Here is a 21,536-nt window from a genome sequence, read left to right on the forward strand (position 1 = left end):
AGGGGTGTGGCAACAGTAGGATTTAGGACTCTGTGTAACCCATCTGGAGAGTAGGAATATATGTGGTCAGTTTCAGGGCAGGGGATTCAAAGAGGAGAGACTAACTTTATGGAGGAGAGGATTAACCACAGATAGTGACACAAACACAAAGATCCTGGTCCCTCTACAGGCTTGGCCTGAGATTCTTATATATGATCAAGGTTGGGGAGCACTGAAAGGAAATTTTGCTGTGTTAACCCTCAACTGCTGTTCCTTCTCTGCTTTTTCCCATCATTAATTCCTTCAAGACACTGATACATTGATGGGGACATAGGAAAGGGAGGACTGAACTTATTATTCATATTAAGATTTTTTTTTCTTCTGGATTATAAGGGAGTTGAAGTAGGAACAACAAATTATGCCTTGAATAAAGCACATTGCCTTAAATAATAGCTAATAGGTCTTTCACAGATGAAAGAACAAGAGGAAGGAAGGGAAAAAGGGAAGGGAGGGAGAGAAAGGAAGAAAAATATTTGATCAGAGATATTAAGGAAGATGGGGGTAGGGGCAATGCTGAACTTGGCCTGCATCACAAGAAAAGTGGTGTCACAGAAGGAAGTAAACTAGAGACTCATCCTGAGTGGTTGAGGGCAGTTTATATCTGGGGAATAATATGTAAGCTTGCTGTTGGCCAAGGCCAGGTCTTTGATTTGCTTCTTTGACATATTCTGGACTTAGTGCTTTAATAGTAGTGTTGGGGGGGGGGGGAGTGACAAATTTTAACAGAAAAGCTATAAAGGAAAAGATCAAGAAGTAGTTCCATTTACTGGCTGTGCTCTATCTACCCCACAAGGCTACTAACATACGTCTGAGTCATTTCCTCAGTGGTTGTGACAGTTCTCTACTCTGTCTTTAGAAGGAGGAAGTGGAACGTTTAATAACCTTACATTAGACCCTTTTTTCATATGCGAGGATTCATTTCATTCTCAAGGCCCAGAAAGTATTTAAATGGTACAGCTAGGTATAGCATGAGCACATTTGGTCCCCATCTCTATGTTCCATTTCCCTCCTCTTATCAGGGATAAAAGCTAATGATAGATTACAGTCATCATCTAGACTCAAGCCAGGGCAGGAGGTACTATTTAAATGTATTAAAAAAAATCATTTATTACATCCATTGTGTTTTAAGCACTACACTGGGCAGCTAACAGTTACTCTTTCCCCACATATCTTGCAGGAGCTAACTTCTCTGTTTTACAGATCTAGAACTCAAAGCTCAGATTTATTTAGCTTGATCTTAGTAGCCATATCCAGGAGAGGGTGGAGTTCAGATAAAATCAATTCTCTTTTATCTACCTACCGGCTTACCAAGATCATTTAGGAAATGAGAACTAAACTTCAAGCTCGGGCTCCTCACTTTCGTAATAATCATCGTGTATGATGAAGATGAGTAGTTGCCAGACCAGAAAGGGTGAAAGTACAGAGAGCAGCAGAACGGATGGTACCGTTTTTAACATAGCTAGCTTAACACAGTGCTTTTCCGTTTCGATAACGTTCAAAAGACTACAAGGCCATAGTTAGCACTGGACGAGCAGACACACGTGTACTCTACGCATGCGCCCTGACGGACCTACCCGCCCCTTCAACCCGACCTGTTTAGCCAAGTCACCAATGAGCCCTCCAAAAGCCCGCCCTCAAGGCTAAACCCTTGGCCAATCGAGAGACAAGGGTCATCATGACGACACTTATTTAGCATAAACCCTCTCCCCGCCCCCAAGCCACGGCCCCGCCCCATCTGAAACAGGGATTGTCTCCTAAGCGCTTCATCCTGGCATCTGATTGGCTACCTTGCCAGCCCCACCTCCGTCTCCTCCCACCGCCCTCCCCTCTACGCTCTCACAGTAGCGGGCGGAGCTAAGTACGCAGGCGCGGGCGCTGCCTCTCTCTTCTGGTGGCCCGCCCTCCCTCCTCCCCTTCCCACCCCTCCCCACCCCCTTTCCCCTCCTCTCCGGGCCTGCGTGCGCGCGTCGTCCTCCTGCACGCGCCGCCGCTAGCCAAGCACTCTCGCCAGAGCCTCCGGCCCGCGCGTTCCTTTCCCTCTCCGTCTGCGGAGCGGGCGGGATCCTACGCCTCGGTGTTGGTAGCAGCCGCAGCCGGACGGGCTCGGGCGGCCTCAGCGGCACGCGAGCCTTTAGGCGGGCCGTACCATCGTTCGCCAGCACACAGGGGAAGCCATCTGCCCCACCTCACACGCCTTGGCGACCCCACGGGGCTGAGGCGTCGCCGCGCCCGGGAGCGTGAGCGCCGAGCCGGCCTCGACCCCGAGATCGGAGCCCCGCGGGCCGCGCCCGCCACCGGCCCCACCCATCCGGGCCGAGGAGGCAGCGGCCATGGCTGAGACAGAAGAACGGAGCTTGGACAACTTCTTCGCCAAGAGGGACAAGAAGAAAAGAAAGAGCGGAGCAACCGGGCGGCAAGCGCCGCGGGCGTCGCCGCGGGAGCAGCGGCGCGGCGGGAGCCGCCGCGGGAGCAGCGGAGCCGCGAGCGCGGCGGGCGGTGGGGCAGGCGCGGGGGCCCGGCCGGGCGACGGCGGGACCACCGCGGCCGCGGGCCCCGGGCCCGCAACCAAGGCTTTGACAAAGGTGAGGGGCCAGGGAGGCCGGGAGTCGGGGCCCGGGCCGCGCGCTTGCGCCCATGTGCCCGCCCCCGCCTGCCGGCCTGCCTGGGGGAGCGTCGGGGAGGGGCCACCGGGGCCGGCAGGCCGGCAGGCCGGCTGGCCGTCGGGCTCAGGAAGCTGCCGCGTGACGCGGGCTTCCCACTGCCGGCGGTCTCGCGCTCCCCGCGGGACCCCCGCCACCCTGCTCCTGACCTGGGTCGCCTGGCTCAGGCCAGGACGCAGTCAGGCGGTGGCACCCTCCCGGGGAATCGACCCGGGTCGGAAGTGCATCTATCGAGTGACGTAGACTCTCAGTAATTTAGCCTCTGACTTCAGCCCAGGAGTCTGAGCCGAATTTTCTAAGCATCACGTTTGGGGCGGCTTGAATTGACACGACTTGGTCTGAAGCCCGTGAAAGCAAGTCTCATGGCAAGATTGAGCTAGGCGTTTAGTTGTGGGAATACTATTGACTTCATTCGGGGTTTTTTGGTGCCTTTTAAAGTGACCCAGCGGAAGTAACAAAGTTTAGTCACGTTTGTCCTCCAGCCTGGATTGAGCAAAGGCTTTGGCCAGAAAATGAGTACACACTTTACCCTAGGCTCCAGCCACTTAATCCCTTTTTCATAGTCTGATAGTTGTCTCATTACAAATAGCTTTGATTGATGAAATGATGCCTCTTTTACAGGAGGAAGATGAGTGGAAAGATTTTGAGCAAAAAGAGGTTGATTACAGTGGCCTAAGAGTTCAAGCAATGCAAATAAGGTATGGTCTGGGTACAGATGTGTTTAGTTAACCCACAGGAGAGATACTGTGTGTTTGGGGCTTTTGGCCCCCAGACTGCATCACAGTAATTTTGTGCCTTAAATATGCTAATGGAATGTGTCAGTTACTACTCCTTGCTGATGGCAGCCCTTCTATATACTGATCAAATTAGCTGCCAGCCCCAGAATCCTGTGAGAGCTTGCCTACTTCGAATCTTGGTTAGGTCTTTTTATTTGAGACAGCTAAAATGGATTTCGTGGTTTCAAAATTTTTACCTTTAATATTGGTGGGTGGGAACTTAGTTTTTCTTTTGTTTCAAAAATGATATTGGTGGTTTTTAGGTCCTCTGACAAGCAGTAGATACATAAAGCAGTACATATGTATGTGTGTGTTTGTAATTGAGGGAAATACAGATTTTACGCATTCATACTGTGAAACCAATTTGTGTAATCGGCACTGAGGTCAAGCAACTGAGCTTAACTGGAAGAAAGCCCCCCTCCTAACCCTTTGTAGTCACTGTTTTTGCCCCGAAAGAACCATTATCCTCACACTATGGATTAATTTTCCCCAATTTTTATAGGAATGGCATCATAGTCTGCATGTTTTTAAAGTTCAAGGAAACTAATTTCTGAAAGTTGGGTTGGTTGGTTTAGAGGATTTGAAATTGACATTTTTTTATCAGGTCTAGTCTGCAGTAGTCATATGAACTTGAGATTCATGTAAATAAATGTCATGTTTTTAGGGTCTTGTAGGAAAAAGCAGGTGAATATATGGTTTCATTGGTTGCGATTAAAAACACACTTTATTATTCCCAGCTTTAAGAAATCAGTGATCCAAATGCACAGCCTTTCCAGCACAGTGGAGGAAGTAATTTTCCTTAGCTGAACCCTGTCTTCTGATCACTCTAGATGGTAATATTACAATGTTTAAAAACTTACTTAAAAACCAAGGCTAATATTTGACATTTGTTGAGTATCTACCACAGCTAGGTGTTCATTCCTAGGTTCTTTAACATCCTTTGATGAACTTAAGCAAAATGAAACCTGATTGATGGTGGGAAACTTTTAGGAAATGGAGCTTCTCCACACTTGAAATACCTTTATGGTACTAGAGGACATTAGACTGGAGTTTTTTTTCCCAACCACTTCTTGGATTCCTTCTTTTTGAAGAGGTATAGTTTAGAAAATAATCAGTTTTATTTCTCCTGGGGAGAAATGTGGAGGTAGGGATATGAAGTTACTAACAGCCATTTGTGGCCGTGGAACTTCCTGTGTGTTTAGTTCCTCTCTGTTGTAGAGTATGGTTCTTGCTCTGCCTTTCCTGACTGCTCCAAGCAGCCTTTTCTTGGCTGCTCCAAGACGTGGAATGAGAGTCATATTGAACTTACTGAGTAAGAATAGCACTTTATGAAGGAAAACGTTTCACGTTCACTGAGTGCTGGAAATTGCTTTTGTTATAATATGGAGGATGTTTAAACCATACTTTTGTCAATGAATATGTAACTTCCATTTAAGATTTTTTTTCTTTTTTTAATATTTTTTTTTACGTCTGCACCCAAGGCTTGTGGAGGCTCCCATGCTAGGGGTCAGAATCGATGCTACATCTGCCAGCCTACACCATAGCCACAGCAACACGTGGTCGGAGCCACATCTGCAGCCTACACCACAGCTCACGGTAATGCCGGATCCCCAACTCACTGAGCAAGGCCAGGGATGGAACCTACAACTCATGGTTCCTAGTCAGATTCATTTCTGCTGCACCACATAGAGAACTTCAAGATTTTTTTGGAGTTATATATTTTTTATTCATTTTTGGTTTCTACTGAGATGGTGAAACTTTTCTTAAATCCCATATATCTTCCCCCTTTGCCAGGGGCATAAATAAATCCCAACTAGTATGAGCATGAAGTTCTACTTGGCATGAAGTAGACCAGCTTCTGTACTGTGTTGTGATTTCGTTTTTTTCTGCCTTCTTTTTTTGGCCGTGACTGTGGCATAGGTAAGTTCCTGGCCAGGGATTGAACCCATGCTGCAGCAGCAACCCAAGCAGCTGCAGTGACAACATGGGATACCTAACCCACTGCTCCACAAGGGAATTCCTATACTGTGTTTTTTCATTATTCTTAGCATCTTGTCATTGCCCCTAGGCCACCATCCAGAGGTCTTTCTCTTACCTGCTAACTTTGAAAAACACCTTCAGGAAGCTGTTTTCGTGGCTCTTGAGTCACTATGGAATCTGGGGTCTATTTGTGTCCTTCATAAATCAACAAAGGGGAATAAATCTTAACCAGCATCCAGGAAAGGCTTGAGAGGGGAGCCATCAGAGGTTTAATAATAATGACTGGAATAAATGTAAAATATAAATTGATTTTATGTACCTGACCCATGAACAACTGGGTTTGAATTACATACATCTGCTTATACATGGATGTTTTTCTTTTTTTTTTTTTTTTCCTGCCACAGCCTGCAGTGGCTTGATAGGATCTTAGCTCCCAGACCAGGGATTGAACATGGACCACTAGGGAACTGCTGTGGATATTTCAACAGTAAATGATTTCACCACATGCAGTTGGTTGAATCTGCAGAAGAATCAAAGGATGCAGAGGAACTGGAGATGAAGCATATTGTATACGGAATATCTTTGTAAACTTTTGTATTAAATGTTCTTGATAGTGAAACTCAGCAGGTGTGGAAGTCCTCGAGGAAAGACACTTTGGCTCAATAGAATGGGAAGTAGGTTACTTTCACACAAATAGGATGTATGTAGTTGATAGTTTGGCAAAAACAGACTTTAGGGAAAGACAAACCTGGGCATGTGCGACCTTGGGCAAGCTACTTTACTTGCGAGTGTTTTACTTGCAAACTTGAGATGACTGCTTGGAATTGTTGAGGATTTTGAATATTGTCCACTTGGTTAATGTTAATCAACTTCTCCATTCAGCAGGTAAATTAGAATGGCTTACTTTCCTGGGACTTTCCTGGGAGTTGCTCTGCTGCTGAACCATGAGGCACCTGGTTTATAATACCAGGATTTGAGGAGAAAGGATGGGGAGGCACATAATATCATGACCTAAAGTCATACTCTGGTGAATCTGTGGACATTTGAGTACATGGGAATTTCCATTGTGGCACAGTGGGGTTAAGAATCTTGACTGTAGCCGCTCAGGTCTCTGCTGAGGCAAGAGTTTGATCCTCAGCCTAGCGCAGTGGATTGAAGGATCCAGCATTGCTGCAGCTGTAGCTTGGGTTCATTTGCTGGCCTGGGAACTTCACAGGCCATTTTTTAAAAGAGTTACTGTGTGGCTCCGTGGTAATGTACCTGAACAATACCATGAGGATGTGGGTTCAATCCTTGGCCTTACTCAGTGAGCGTTGCAGTGAGCTGTGGTATCTTAAGTTGCAAACATGGCTCAGATCTGGTGTTGCTGTGGTTATGGTACAGGCCTGCAACTACAGCTCCAATTCAACCCCTAGCCTGGGAATTTCCATGTGCTGCAAATGTGGCCCTTGAAAAACAAACAAAAAATACACACAACAAAAAAAACCCAGAAATGTTCAGGTTGGCCTTAATACAACTAAACAAAAATCCTTCAGAATTGCTAGGGATTTTATTTTAGTCTTTTTAGGGCTGTACCCGCAGCATATGGAAGTTCCCAGGCTATGGCCAGAGCCACAGCAATGCAGGATCCGAGCCACATCTGCAGTCTATATCACAGCTCATGGCAATGCTGGTTCCTTAACCCACTGAGCAAGCCAGGGATCAAACCCTCAACCTCCTGGTTCCTAGTCGGATTCGTTTCCGCTGCACCACAATGGGAACTCCAGCTACAGATTTTAAATGGTTGTCTTTTCTGACTTTGTCTTACCTTTTGGGCAGAAGACCTTAGAAGAGGGAAATGAAATCTCTCTTTAGGATTGGAGGGGGCGCATTTAGGCCTTTTTTTTCTTTTTTGATCTTGGGGGGGGCACCTGTGGCATATGGAAATTAATCAGAGCTGGACCTACACCACAGCTCATGTCAGTGCCCCCTCCCTTAACTCATTGAGTGAGGCCAGGGATTGAACTCACATCCTCATGGATATTAGGATTGTTAACCTCATGGATATTAGGATTGTTAACCGCTGAGCCACAGTAGGAACTCCACTTCTTTGATCTTTTTTTTTTTTTTTTTTTTTTCCCAGTTAGGCCTTTTAATTTGTTAACTTTTCTATCCAAGAGAGGCAGCCTTGCTATTTCAGTATGTGACAAGGGAAAATGAAACTTTGGAAACTGGCTTAAAATATCTTGAAATTCTTCATCTATAGGTAGTCTTTTTTTTTTTTTTTTAAATCTTCCAGCTTCTCGCATTGAAAAAGAACCTCAAAAGTTTCGAGAGTAGTAGAATAAGTAGCCTTACATGCTTACTGAGATACCAATCACTTTTGCCACATTTGTTCCAACACAAGTTAGCTGCATGCAGTTTGGTTAAAGACAAGTTCTGAGGGGGAAGACATTGAGATGGTGATAAAACAAGGGGCCTAGTGCTTGCTGGAACTTGAGTTATTGCTTGATAGTAGAAACTAACTGTAGGCCTCTCCCATCTTTAAAGTGGATTTGAGGGAGAAAGGTTTCATTTAGTATTTGTTACTAGGTGGTGAGTAAGCATTTATCCTGCTTAAATTTGTCCTCAAAATACTGAAATTTTCTGTATCATATATTAGCTGTAAGGAGCATAAAATGCAGTAAGAGGCAACCTGAAAGAATGTGGGCTCTGGAATCCCACTAACTTGGCTCTGCTACTTTGTAGCCCTGGGGAAGGTACTTAAGTATCTGAATATAAGTTTCCTCATAGGTACAATGAATCTTCTCCCTGCATTAATGTTATTGAAAGGTTTAACTTTGTAAAGTGAGTACTACAGCTGCCTGGCATAGTAGATACCCAGTAAGTATTCCTTTTTCTAGCAGTCATCATTCCCTTTGCTTCACCAGTAGTGCCTTACAGACTTAGGCATATTTAAGACAGTATCCTTTGTATTGTGAAAATGAATTTACAGTAGCATTAAAATTTTTTTTTTTTTTTTTTTTTGGTCTTTTTGCCATTTCTTAGGCCACTCCTGCAGCATATGGAGATTCCCAGGCTAGGGGTCGAATCAGAGCTGTAGCCACCGGCCTACGCCAGAGCCACAGCGACCCAGGATGCGAGCCGTGTCTGCAACCTACACCACAGCTCACGGCAACGCCAGATCCTTAACCCACTGAGCAAGGCCAGGGATCGAACCCGCAACCTCATGGTTCCTAGTCGGATTCATTAACCACTGAGCCACAACAGGAACTCCATCAAATTAGGCTGTAAATTGTATTTTGGTCAAATAGCAAATTTAGCCTAGTTGTCTTCTGTGGAAATTTGCAACACGTTTCTTTTTCTTTGGCATTTGGAAGTTTGACATTTTTTGGAATATGTAAATATGAAAGAATAGGATACTTGAAGTATTTCTTTTTGGTACTATGGCATTTGGCAAGGCTCTCAGTATCTCTGGGCCTTAACTTCCTTCTGTTGGATGAAATGTCTTGACTAGACAATTTCCAGGGCTTAGTTTAGCTAATATTTCAGAATTTTATGAAGCCAAAACACTTAGTTGTTTTGTGCCTATTATAAATTTACAATGCCTCTAAATCAGATCACTCTTATTTTTTAGTAACGGTTTATAATCTAGAGACATTTTAAATTTGTGGTTATTTTAATCATTTTTTCACTCATCTTTGAGGGTGAAAAGGTGATGAACACTAGATAGTAAAGGAATCTCTTTTTACTTTGGATTCTCAGCATTTGGAACATTTGAAAAGTGTATTTGTAAGTATTATAATCTCTTTTGCTTAGGGATAATCAGTGTTAAAATCTTTTGGTTTTAGTTTATTGCAAGCCAACTAATTCTGGAGTTTGAATATATTAATTAGCCAGATACTTATGGTTTTATATATGCTGCTTATATGAAAACTCAGATAAATATTTAAAAGCATGTAATAGTGAACACTTAGAGTGATCACTGTGTGCTAGGCACTATTCTCGGTACTTTGTGTCTCTTAACTCAGTCTTCGTTATGCAGCGCCATTTTATACATGAGGAGACTGAGGCACACAGAAGTTAGGGGCTATACTCAAAAGTCTGACTGGCTAGAAAATGGCAGAACCTGGTAGTATTGAACCAGGCAGCCTGATTTTAGAATCTGCTCATAGCTGCTTTCTGCATTAAGAAAATAAAGTCATGCATTCTAACACCCACTTTTTTTTTTTTTTTTTAAACGGCCGCACCTGTGGCATATGTAAGTTCCCAGGCATAGGGGTCAAATTGGATCTACAGCTGAGGCCTACACCACAGTCACAGCAACGCTGGATGAATCTGAGCCCCATCTGTGACCTTTGTTGGGTTCTTAACCTGCTGAGCCACAAGGGGAACTCTGCTAGCACTCACTTTTAAACATTTGCACTCCCCCAAATCCTTCTAAATATCTTTCTACTTAGGTACACAGATTTTGTTTTAGTACATTGTTAGTTTATGTGACGTGATTATTCCATGTTAGTATAGGACTAACACATCATTTAAAATGACTGCAGTGTGAAGATGGAATACATATACACAATGGAATATTACTCAACCATTAGAAGGAAAGAAAGAATGGCATTGGCAGTAACATGGATGGACCTAGAAATTATCATGCTAAATGAAGTCAAAGAATGAGACACCAACATCAAATGCTATTACTTACATGGTGGAATCTAAAAAAAGGACACAATGAACTTTGCAGAACAGATACTGACTCAGGCTTTGAAAAACTTAGGGTTTCCAAGTGAGACAGGTTGAAGGATGGGGAGATGCCCTGAGGGTTTGGGATGGAAATGCTATAAAATTTAGCTGTGATGATTGATGTACCACTAAAAGAAATAAAATGCACAGAGAGGGAGGAAAAAAGTTGAAAAAAAAAGTGGCTACAGTGTTAGAAAAAAGAAAACTAAGGCTGGCTTGGCCAAACTCCATCCTTTTTTCATTTTTCCCTCTCAAACTATAGTCTTAAGGAAAAAGGAAAACAAAACTATAGTCTTAAATTCCCATCGTGGCTCAGCAGAAACAATCTGACTAGTATCCATAAGGACACAGGTTTGTTCCCTGGCCTCACTCAGTAGGTTAAGGATTCAGTGTTGTCCTGAGCTGTGGTGTAGGTCACAGATGCAGCTCAGATCCTGTGTTTCTGTGGCTGTAGTGTAGGCCAGCAGCTGCAGCTCCGATTTAGCCCCAAGCCAGGGAGCTTCCATAGGCCACAGGTGGGACCCTAAAAAGCAAAAACAAACAAAAATTTGATCACTAAAAATATGCTTACTATAAATGTCTGTTTTTGTATGCTTTGGTCTTAGAAAAATCTAGTAATTATATCTTTAATCCTTCAAGTTGCCCTTTTCTCTAAATAGTTAGATTGACCTCTCTTCCCTCCCCCAGTAGGGGCTGTTATAAATAGATTATTAAAAGTCTGGCATGTCAGTATGTTAAATATTTCTAGACGTTCTGAAATGTATGAAGTTTGCAAAAAGGAAAGTAGAGACCGACCGAGTGGTTTTCTAAACATTTTTCAGCAATGAATCCTTTTCACATGAAGCTGAAGTTGGGCCTCAATGCACAAAACAGACAAAATCCCCCACTTCTCCTCCCGCTTTTTATTTTTTATTTTTTTATTTTTATTTTTTTTTTGTCTTGTCATTTTAGAGCCACACCTGAATCATATGGAGGTTCCCAGGCCACAGCCACAGCAACGTGGGATCCAAGCCACACATGTGACCTACACCACAGCTCACTCCGGACGGATCCTTAACCCACTGAGTTAGGCCAGGGATCGAACCTGCATCTTCATGGATGCTAGTTAACCACCCAGCCACGACAGGAATTCCTCCACCTTTTTTTTTTTTAAACAAGTGAGGCATTTGGGCTCGAAGAGGTTAATTTAATTAATACCTTATCCAATGTCACAGAGATTGGCTTTCATAGAACTAAGTATTTGGACTGCTGGTTTTCTGATGTTTCTGAAATTGAATTCACTTGTTTGCTTTTCCAATAGTGAAAAGGAAGAAGATGAAAATGAAAAGAGAGAAGATCCAGGTGATAACTGGGAAGAAGGTGGAGGTGGTGGTGGTGGTGTAGGTGTAGAAAAATCTTCGGGTCCCTGGAATAAAACAGCTCCAGTACAAGCACCTCCTGCTCCAGTAGTTGGTAATTTTATTTATTTATTTTTATTTTCTGTTTGCTGATAACTAACATTTTATTTGGCAGGGGATTGCCAGAGCAGAAGTGGAAAAAAAAAATAAGATAAATGCAAACATCTCAGAAGGCAAAATTATAGTTTTTTTTTTTTTTGGTCTTTTTGTCTTTTTAGGGCCGCACCCGCAGCATATGGAGGTTCCCAGGCTAGGGGTCTAATCGGAGCTGTAGCCGCCAGCCTACACCAGAGCCACAGCAACATGGGATCTGAGCCACATCTGCAACCTACAGCACAGCTCATGGTAACACCGGATCCTTAACCCACTAAGCAAGGCCAGGGATTGAACCCGCAATCTCATGGCTCCTAGTCAGATTTGTTTCTGCTGTGCCACTATGGGAACTCCAAAATTATAGTAAATTTTTAAGTTCAAGAAAGATGGGAACATTTATTTACTGAACATAGAGCAAAAGATAGATGTTTATGGCTCATGTAAAGTAATGATAGGAGTTCCTATCATGGCTCAGCGGAAACAAACCTGACTAGGATCCATGAGAATGTGGGTTCTATCTCTGGCCTTGCTCAGTGGGTTAAGGATCTGGTGTTCTGTGGGGTCTGGTGTAGCCGGCAGCTACTGCTCCAATTCGACCCCTAGCCTGGGAACTTCCATATGCCGTAGGTGTGGCCCTAAAAAGGGGAAAAAAACGTAATGATAATTTTACCAGCATAATATCAAAAACAAAAAGTTCCTAAATATTAGTTTGGTATATATTACTGAAGCTTTTACATTCATACATTGCTGCATAGTTCTTTTCAATTAACTTACATTGCAATTCTCTGAGTAGCTAATGACAAGTCTTATTACCCCATTTACAGATAGAAAAGGCTGTTCTTAATCCCTTCTATTACCTTTGCCTCCTGGGGTAATTTTAATATTTCATTTTCATAAAGATATCTGTATAATTTTACATGCAGTCAACTTCTGACTCAGTGCATGCTTGCACTTGGTAAGTGAGCTCTCCTTTCCATTCCTAGGGGGAAGAGAGAGTTTTGTCTGTCTAAAGACTTTCACATCCTAAAAATAAAGGAATTTGAGATTAAGGCTGTAGGCTCCTTAGGAGTTCTCATCATGGCTCAGTGGTAACAAGCCAACTAGTACTGTGAGGATGCAGGTTCGATCCCTGGCTTCTTTCGGTGGGTTAAGGATCCCACGTTGCTGTGACTGTGGCATAGGGTGGCAGCTGCAGCACAGATCCGACCCTTAGCCTGGGAACTTTCATATGCCATGGGTGCAGCCCTAAAAAGACCCCCCCCCAAAAAAAGTTGTACGCTGCTTAAATCTAAATGTAAACTGCCTTCCCAAATTTACATGTTAAAGCTTTTTTTTTTTTTTTTTCAATTTTTGACAGCTATTAAATAAGGAATATTGGGTATCTATGGTTTTTGTTTTTCCTGTTTTCCATTTTATTGTCTTGGGTGAATTCTCAGGAGTGTGGATTTTATCACCCCCAAGGGGATGAAAAGTGCTTGGGTGGAGGTAGTGGGGGCAGTAAAGAAATCTTAGGTCTTACATATGTACGGTGTATGTGTAGTGATAACATTTCTTGGTTGGAGGGCAGGGGTACTGTTTAGGAAAAAGATGTCCAAAGGGGGGGGTTCCTCCATGGCGTGGTGGAAACGAATCCAACTAGGAACCATGAGGTTGCAGATTGAATTCCTGACCTTGCTTTGTGGATTAAGGATCCAGTGTTGCCATAGGTTGTAGACACTGCTTGGATCTGGCGTGGCTGTGGCTGTGGCATAGGCCAGCAGCTGTAGCTTCAGTTAGACCCCTAGCCTGGGAATCTCCATATGCTGTGGGTGCAGCCCTAAAAAGCAAAAAAAAAAAGATGTCTAAAAAGATTGCTTAGGAAGGCAGTGATGAAAAAAAAATTTGAGAAATACTGCTTTAATATATACCCATTATTTTATACAGAATAATAAAAAGAGTAACATCACTGTCCAAAGATCAGATTATTACTATCAACATTTTTCTTTGTGGCTGCATTACACTTGAGCTAATAATGATGTTGATGTTCATTTGAAATGAAGCTTTTGATAACTGGAAAACATGTATAAAACACTGATTCCGTATTGAGGATGGGGGAGAATGATACATAAGAAAAAGCTGGAAGGCTTTGTCCCTAAAATCTTGGCCACAGCATAAGACTGGGCTGCTCCCAGGTCTGCCTATTTTTTCCCCCCATGTTTTATCAGAAAATAAGAATAATTGTTAAGTGATAGGGAATTCAGGAGTAGCTTATTGAAATGCCAGGCATTTTTGAATAGTTTCTCTAACCTGCTATGAAACGTTAGTTTCAGAAACCCCAGAACCCACAATGACTAGTGGCGTGTATAGGCCTCCTGGGGCCAGGTTGACCACAACAAGGAAAACACCACAAGGACCACCAGAAATCTACAGTGATACACAGTTCCCATCCCTGCAGTCCACTGCCAAGCATGTAGAAAGCCGGAAGTAAGTGCTCTCAGTGTTGTATTTTGTTTTGAAGCCCTCCTATCCCTTGGCTGCGGAGTCGGGTGTAGGGAATTTGAAAACCCACCTGGGGGTTGTAAAGCTCAGGCTGCAGCTGAGAATTATGACGGGACTTAACTTTGCCCAGGATTGGGGGGAGGGGGGAAAGGCCCTGGAGGGAGCAAGGGGAAAGAGCACCAAAGACAAACTACTTTATCTGCAAAAGTTTATTTTATCACTAGTTTGTCATTCTGCAGAAATGACGTCTCATCTAGTTAGAATTCTTAATAAATATTAAGTATATTATTGCTGCTTCTATGTTTCTTGTAATATAGAAACTAGAAAAGAGCAATGTTTCATTGTATTCCCAGTTAATGTGAGTAGATGAAAGATGTTGGCATTTATAAATCTAATGTTAAAAATAATCTTATTTCAGCAGGTACTTAAAATGAATGCTACCTGGAGTTAAATGACCACATATGGCACATCCACCCACATCTTATTTAGGGAGATGGATTTTTTCTTTTAAGTAAATAAAATGGGAAGAAACATAAATGACATCAGATGGAAGTGTTTTTTCGGGTGGCTTTTAAAATGAAATCCTGGCCTTTTTGCCTCTTTGAGAGCACAGCTGGCCTGAATTTAAACTTCCACTTTGACTTGCTCCTTAGCTCTATCCTGTACAACAGGGGCAGTGATTCACCACATTCATCTTTCTTTGATCCACTCTCATAAAGTAGAAATTAGGAGAATGATGAGTAGAACTTTAATTGAATGAGAACCATCATTGCCCTTACTTATGCATAAAGAGAGATGTATTGTCTATTATTTGCTAAGAGTAAAAGGGAGTTATTAGAAGGAATCTCCATGTCATTATACAGCTTTTTAACTTAGCTATTGTCGTGAATCTGGTCCCAAAATAGGTTTTGTTTAGTATTCAGAGATTTGCTACTAAGAAAATAGAGCTTTGGTACAGTATTCTCTATTTTCTGTTCAATTGAAGCCTTAAAAATGATTTTGATAAGGATTTTATATAACAGTTTTCCTCTTCTGTCCCTTAAGACTTTTCCAAGGGGTGGCCTTTTTTATTTTTTTAATTGAAGGAAGGATATTTTCCAAAACAACCTAGTGAAGAAATGTATTTACTGATTACATTTCTTTTCCCTTAGGGATAAAGAAATGGAGAAGAGCTTTGAAGTAGTAAGACACAAAACTAGAGGTAGGGATGAGGTTTCAAAAAACCAGGCCCTTAAACTTCAGCTAGACAACCAGTATGCTGTGCTTGAGAATCAGAAAAGCAGCCACACACAGTACAATTAAGGAACGGTCTTTGGTAACCCTTCTAAGGTAACTAGACCACAACTAACCATCACGGACAGCCATCCATCATCTGATCTCTGCTGGATCTACAACTGATGCAGACCACTCGGTATACACGTGATCAGCCTTATTGCACTATGGAAGTTTTAAAGTGTCACAGCTGCTCTTTGTGTATTGGATTTAGGGGGATTTTCAATGTTACATAAAATGCATGAACTAGATTCAGCAGTCAGTGTTCTTTCCTGATTACTCTTCACATACTCAAAAGTCAAAAACTGCAGCCAGTGGTCATTTCAAAATCTTTTTATGTTCAGATACTGAGCCTTCGTAAGGGTTGACTACCTCAGATTTGCTGCACTCATTGTGGACTTCATGTGGATCACAACTTCTGGATAAGAAGGTTACAGCTATTAAGTGTCGGATGTGAAACTTGAAACCAGCTCTACTGGATTCCTATCAGAAATCCTGCAGAAAGTCAGCCATCTGGGTTCTGATCTGCTGTAAAAGATGAAGATTTAAGTGACCTTAATTAACCTGTCCTGTGCCCCTTCCATAAGGAATACTCTGTAGTGGGCTGTGGCTGTATTAGACTTCCTGGAACATGCCGCTCTCAAAAGAACTGATGTATTCAGATAATCTATATAGGGCTGTGATTTATAATTTAAACTTTGAGTTGTATTCTGAGGTAACCACAAATTAAATTCAACCAAACTTGGGTCCACCAAGTGGGAAAAGGGGTAAGGGAGGTAATAATCTTGTTTCTTTTAGTAATTTTTTATTTGGATAGTGCTTTTTTTCTGTGTTCCATATTAAGGCCGTTTTTTCTTTTTCTTTTTTTTTTCTTTTCTTTTTTTTTTTTTTTGCTTTGACTTGGAGTAAGTTTTTTTGGCAGAGCATATTGCTTGGTTAAGTAACCTAAAATATGCATTAGAATTGTGAGATGTCTCATGAATTTGCCAATCCCTAGAGTGGAACCAAATAGCCTTTGATGTAAAGGGCAGTGGCTGCAGGGGGCTCTACTTCAGGTGCTGCTAAAGCCTCCTCTAATCAGGTCTAAACTGTGTAGTAAACTGCAGTGGAAAGAGGATGGTTTCTGCTCAGGCCAAGGGATTCACTGATCTGTCCTTACAAATTCAGAACAGTGTGAGCAGAACCTCAACCCAAAACCCATTTTAACGTTTCATGGATCTCACATGATCTTTGACAAGGATTCCAGATATACTTGTGCCCAAAGGTATTGAACAGTGATTGTCCCAATGTAGTTCTGTTATCAACCTTCTTGTGTCTTTATATTGTTTATTTGGAGAGTCAGGGGCGAAAGACAGGTGACGTAGCACTTCTGTTTTTAATAATTACAGCTTAAACTATCCAGTAATTTTTAGTCCTAAAAAGGGACATCAGGAAGTTACCCGGGATTACTGACAAAAGTCTTTCCATTTGATGAGATAGTCTGGTAATTTCCTAGTTTTGTATCTTTGGTTGAGTAAAAATATTTCAAAGTGGCATGTGACCACTTGATGCAGAGTCTGGGTTTCTCTATAATAAATCCCTTTGCCAAATGCAGGAGTTGCAGACTTGCTACTGGCAAGAGTGAAGCAAATGGGTGAGTAAAACTATCCTGATGTGGGAACATTTTTTCTCTAGGAGTTGTCTTGATAAAGGTGACAATGCAGGAATCGCACTTCTAGGAGGGCTACAGTTTCACCTGACAGGACCTGCCAACCATATCTGGGCAATAATGTTGGCATTATTTGAGGTGGTAGGCAGGATGCCTATATTCTAATAGATTTGGTTGAGTAGCTGAGCCAGCTGAGGAGAGGTTGGATGATTGAAAAACAAAGGATTCTTGGTTAATCTGAAGGTTTCGTTTGGGAACCAACAGTCTTTTAACAGAAAATCTCCTGGATCTTGAGCTACATGTTTTCCCTGAAAAGTATGCATTTTTTCCAGCAAAATTTTGCTGGGGTTATGTTTTTGAAGAATGAACTGAGATGAATATGTGGAACTGTTATTAATGGCATACTGTCCTAGAAACCTGGAGACCTGCAGGAGATTGAAAAATTCCAGCCCTTGTTATAAATTTTTAAAAGATTGTGAAATTATCAAAATGCACATGAATCAAGTTTTAATATGCTGTATGATGGGTGGATGAGGCTGTCCATTATACCATTTCTTTCTTTGAATTCTCAGGCATGGTTTGGCAGTGCAAGAACTCTGTAACATTAACAAATTCAATAAAAAGTAAATATATGGATCTGAGTCTGGTGGTTTTTACTCTTAATGGATAACTTACCCTCGAACTGTGAAAGTGGCATATTGATGTCATGCCTCCTTTGCTTAGGAGAATGGCCATCTCAGGAATGAACTTTTTCATTTTACATAAAACCAGACCTAGAATGAAAAAGACTGTGAAGCTGTGATGAATATTCCTTTCTAAAGATAAACGCTGAAATGATCTCGTCTTCAGACTATATTAAATGTGTTGCCTTAAGCTATGGCAAGGGAATGTATAGTCTCTAAAGATTTGAGTTTTTCTCCTCTGGGAAGAAATGAGAACCATTATAGTTTCAGATTAAATCTGTATTGTAGTCCCTAAATTTCTAAATTAAAAGTAAGTATATTTTAAGTTTGTTTTTTTTTCTTTTGGCATCACCTGTGGCATGTGAAATTACAGGACAAGGATCAAACCTGTACCACAGTGGTGACTTGAGCTGCTGCAGTAACAACACTGGATCTTAACCCACTGTACTACAAGGGAACTCTTGTTTTAAGGGTTTTTTGGTGGTTTCTTTTTTGTTTTTGTTTTTGTTTTTTAGGGCTGCACCTGTAGCATATGGAGGCTAGGGATCAAATCAGCTGCAGCTGCCATACTACACCATGGCCACAGCAAAACCAAATCCAAGCTGCATCTGGGACCTACACCACAGTTTGGCAACACCAGATCCTTAGCCCACTGATCAAGGCCAGGGATCAAACCCATGTCCTCATGGATACTAGTCTGGTTCATTACCACTGAGCTACTACTAAAGTCATTTTTGTTTTGGAGTTTGAAATGTCAAGTTTTATACAAGTTTTTTGTTTTTTTGTTTTTGTCTTTGGGGCCTCACCCATAGCATATGGAGGTTCCCAGGCTTGGGGTCCAATCTGAGCTGTAGCCGCTGGCCTACGCCACAGCCACAGTAACGCCAGATCTGAGCCACATCTGCAACCTACAACACAGCTCACAGCAATGCCAGATCCTTAACCAAGTGAGCAAGGCCAATGATCAAACTTGCATTGTTGTGGGTACCAGTCAGGTTCGTTTCCACTGAGCCATGACGGGAACTCCTTCAAGTGGTTTTAAACTGAACTTTTCATTTTGGAATGAAAATATATATATATATATTTTTATACCTATGACTCATTTATTTTGTACCTGGAAGTATGTACCTGTTAATCTTCATCTATTTCACTCAACCCCCTTTGGCAACCATGTTCTGTTTCTGTGACTGTTTCTGTTATGTTGTTTTGTTTTGTTTTGTTTTTTTAAATTCCACATAAAAATGAAGTCATACATTATTTGACTTACTTCACTATGCATAATACCCTCCCAAGTCCATCCATGCGGCAAGTGGCAAATTTTCATTCTTGGTGGCTGAGTGGTATTCCATTTTACCTATGTAACTTTTTTTTCTTTTCGTAGGGAGGGGACTGCACCTGTGGCATGCAGAAGATCCCTGGCCAGGGATCAAACCTGCACCACAGCAGTGACCTAAGCCACAGCAGTGTCAGTCTGTCTATTGATGCACACGTGGGTTCCTTCCATGTCTTCACTGTGGTGAATAATGCTGCGTTGGACATAGTGATATACATATCTTCAAATTAGTGATTTTGTTTTCCTCAGATAAATACCCAGGAGTGGAATTTGTAGATTCTATGAAGAATCACCATACTATTTTCCGTAGTGGCTGCACCAATTTACATTCCCACCAACAGTGCATGAGCGTGACAACACTTATTTGTAGTCTTTGATAGTAGCTATTCTGACAGGTATGAGGTGGTATTTTCGTTTTGGTTTGCATTTCCCTGATGATAGCAATATTGAGCACCCTTTTATCTGTTGGCCATGCGTATGGCTTCTGAAAAGTGTCTTAGATGCTCTATCCGTTTTTAAATCAGATTGTTTGGGTGTTTTTGATGAGTCATTTTTGTTACCACTTACTATGTCCATCGTAATATCTTCTCCCTTTCAATAGGTGGCCTTTTCATTTTGTTGGTAGTTCCCTTCACTATGTAAACACTTTTCAGGTTGAGGTCCTATTTGTTTTTGCTTTGCTTTCTCTTGCCTGAGGAGACAGCAGATATCTGTGTGTGTGTGTATCTATACATAAACACATATATATATAAATGAACAGTGGTAAAGAGCATACTGCCATTGTTTTTGTTTTGTTTTGTTTTTTTCTTGAAATTTTATGGTTCCAGGTCTTACATTTAAGTCTTTTAAGCCATTTTTAGTTTATTTTTGTATATGGTGTGGGGAAGTATTCCAGTTTGAGCCATTTAACTGTTCAGTTTCCCAATTCATTCATTAAAAGGGTCATTTTCCCATTGTTTGTCTTTTATCAGAGATTAATTGATAGTATAAGTGTGGATTTGTTTCTGGGCTATTTTTCATTGATCTATATCTATATATCAGAGCAGAGGACAATCTCCTGTTCTTTTTTTTTTTTTTTTTTTTTTTTGCATTTTAGGGCCTCGCCTGCAGCATGTGGAATTTCCAGGCTCGGGGTCGAATTGGAGCTGTAACTGCCAGCCTACACCATAGCAACGCAGGATGTGAGCCGCGTCTGTGACCTACACCACAGCTCATGGCAACACTGCACCCTTAACCCACTGAGCAAGGACAAGGATCGAACCTGCATCCTCATGGATGCTAGTCGGGTTCGTTAACTGCTGAGCCGTGATGGGAACTCCCTGTTGATTCTTTCTACTGCATTTTTTTTTTTCAGTTATTGTATTCATCAGCTCTGTTTGAGCCTTCTTTATATTTTCTTCATTAAACTTCCTCTGTGATCATCGGTTCTTCTGGGTCCACTGAGCACCTTTATGATTAGTGTCTTGAACTCTTTACTGGGTAGATTGTTTATCACCATTTAGCCCTTCTTCTGGGGTTTTATCCTATTCCTTCGTTTGGAACATGTTTCGCTATTTCCTCATTTTGCCTGACTTGCCATTTTTATTTCTATTAGGTTAGTTATGTCTCTTGGGAAAGTGGCTTTATGTAGAAGTCCTTCATATCCCAGCAGCACACTGTCTTCTGATCTATATGATCTAGAGGTGCCCTCTCTATGAACTTCTAGCTTCTTCTGATATGGTGGAGCAGACCACTGTGGGCATGCTGGTAGGCATGACCGAACCCTGGTTCATTGATGGGCAGGGCTGGTTCATGGGCAGCTGGCTTCAGGGAAGCTTTAGGGACTAGTGCCAGCCTACTGGTGAGACAACCAGGTCCTGGGATGGTTGCTTGCCCAGTAATGGACCAGGTGTCCCACAGCTGTTGTCTACCCACTGGTGAGTGAGGCCAGGTCCAGGGCTAGTGCTGGCCTACTGGTGGGCACAGCTGGTTCTGGTTCCTGGGGTCTCTGGCTGCTGGGATTCAGGGTTCTAGAGCTGGTATCAGCCTGCTGGTGGTTGGGGCTTGGTCTTGACATGGCTAGCTTAGGAACCTTGGGGGGTCCTATGGCTAGTGCTGACCCACTGGTACGTTGAGCCTGCTTTTGAGTTCTCTGGTGTTGGGGGCCAGGTCCCAGGACCTGGGGGGGCTGCAAGGGGACCCGCAGCCACTGCTGTGGCCCCCTGGTAGGTAAGGCTGTATCCCTATGCACATAGCTGTTTGGCTTGGGGGGAGTGAGACTGGTGCAGACCAGCTGGTAGGTGGGGCGGGGTCCTGGCACTCATAAGCCAGAGGGAGGACTCCAAAATGGCATGTGCCAACACCAGTGTCCTCATGATAGACTGAGCTCCCCAGAATGACTACCACCAGCTGCTAATGATTACAATTTACTATTTGGTCATGTTTTGACTTGATTGAGCCTTTTTTCAACAGTCCT

At 42.5% G+C, this 21,536-nt stretch overlaps 1 protein-coding gene across 1 annotated transcript; it reads left to right on the plus strand.

Annotated features, from left to right (window-relative positions):
* Positions 1,903 to 17,706, plus strand: CDV3 (CDV3 homolog). Its single transcript, XM_021069464.1, is given in 8 exon segments — positions 1,903 to 2,424; positions 2,427 to 2,473; positions 2,475 to 2,621; positions 3,321 to 3,397; positions 11,478 to 11,629; positions 13,971 to 14,130; positions 14,564 to 14,566; positions 15,297 to 17,706. Coding segments are annotated over 8 exon segments (792 nt in total). The 5' UTR covers positions 1,903 to 2,369; the 3' UTR covers positions 15,448 to 17,706.

This window comes from Sus scrofa, chromosome 13 (genome assembly GCF_000003025.6).
Source record: "Sus scrofa isolate TJ Tabasco breed Duroc chromosome 13, Sscrofa11.1, whole genome shotgun sequence".
NCBI classification, from domain to species: domain Eukaryota; kingdom Metazoa; phylum Chordata; class Mammalia; order Artiodactyla; family Suidae; genus Sus; species Sus scrofa.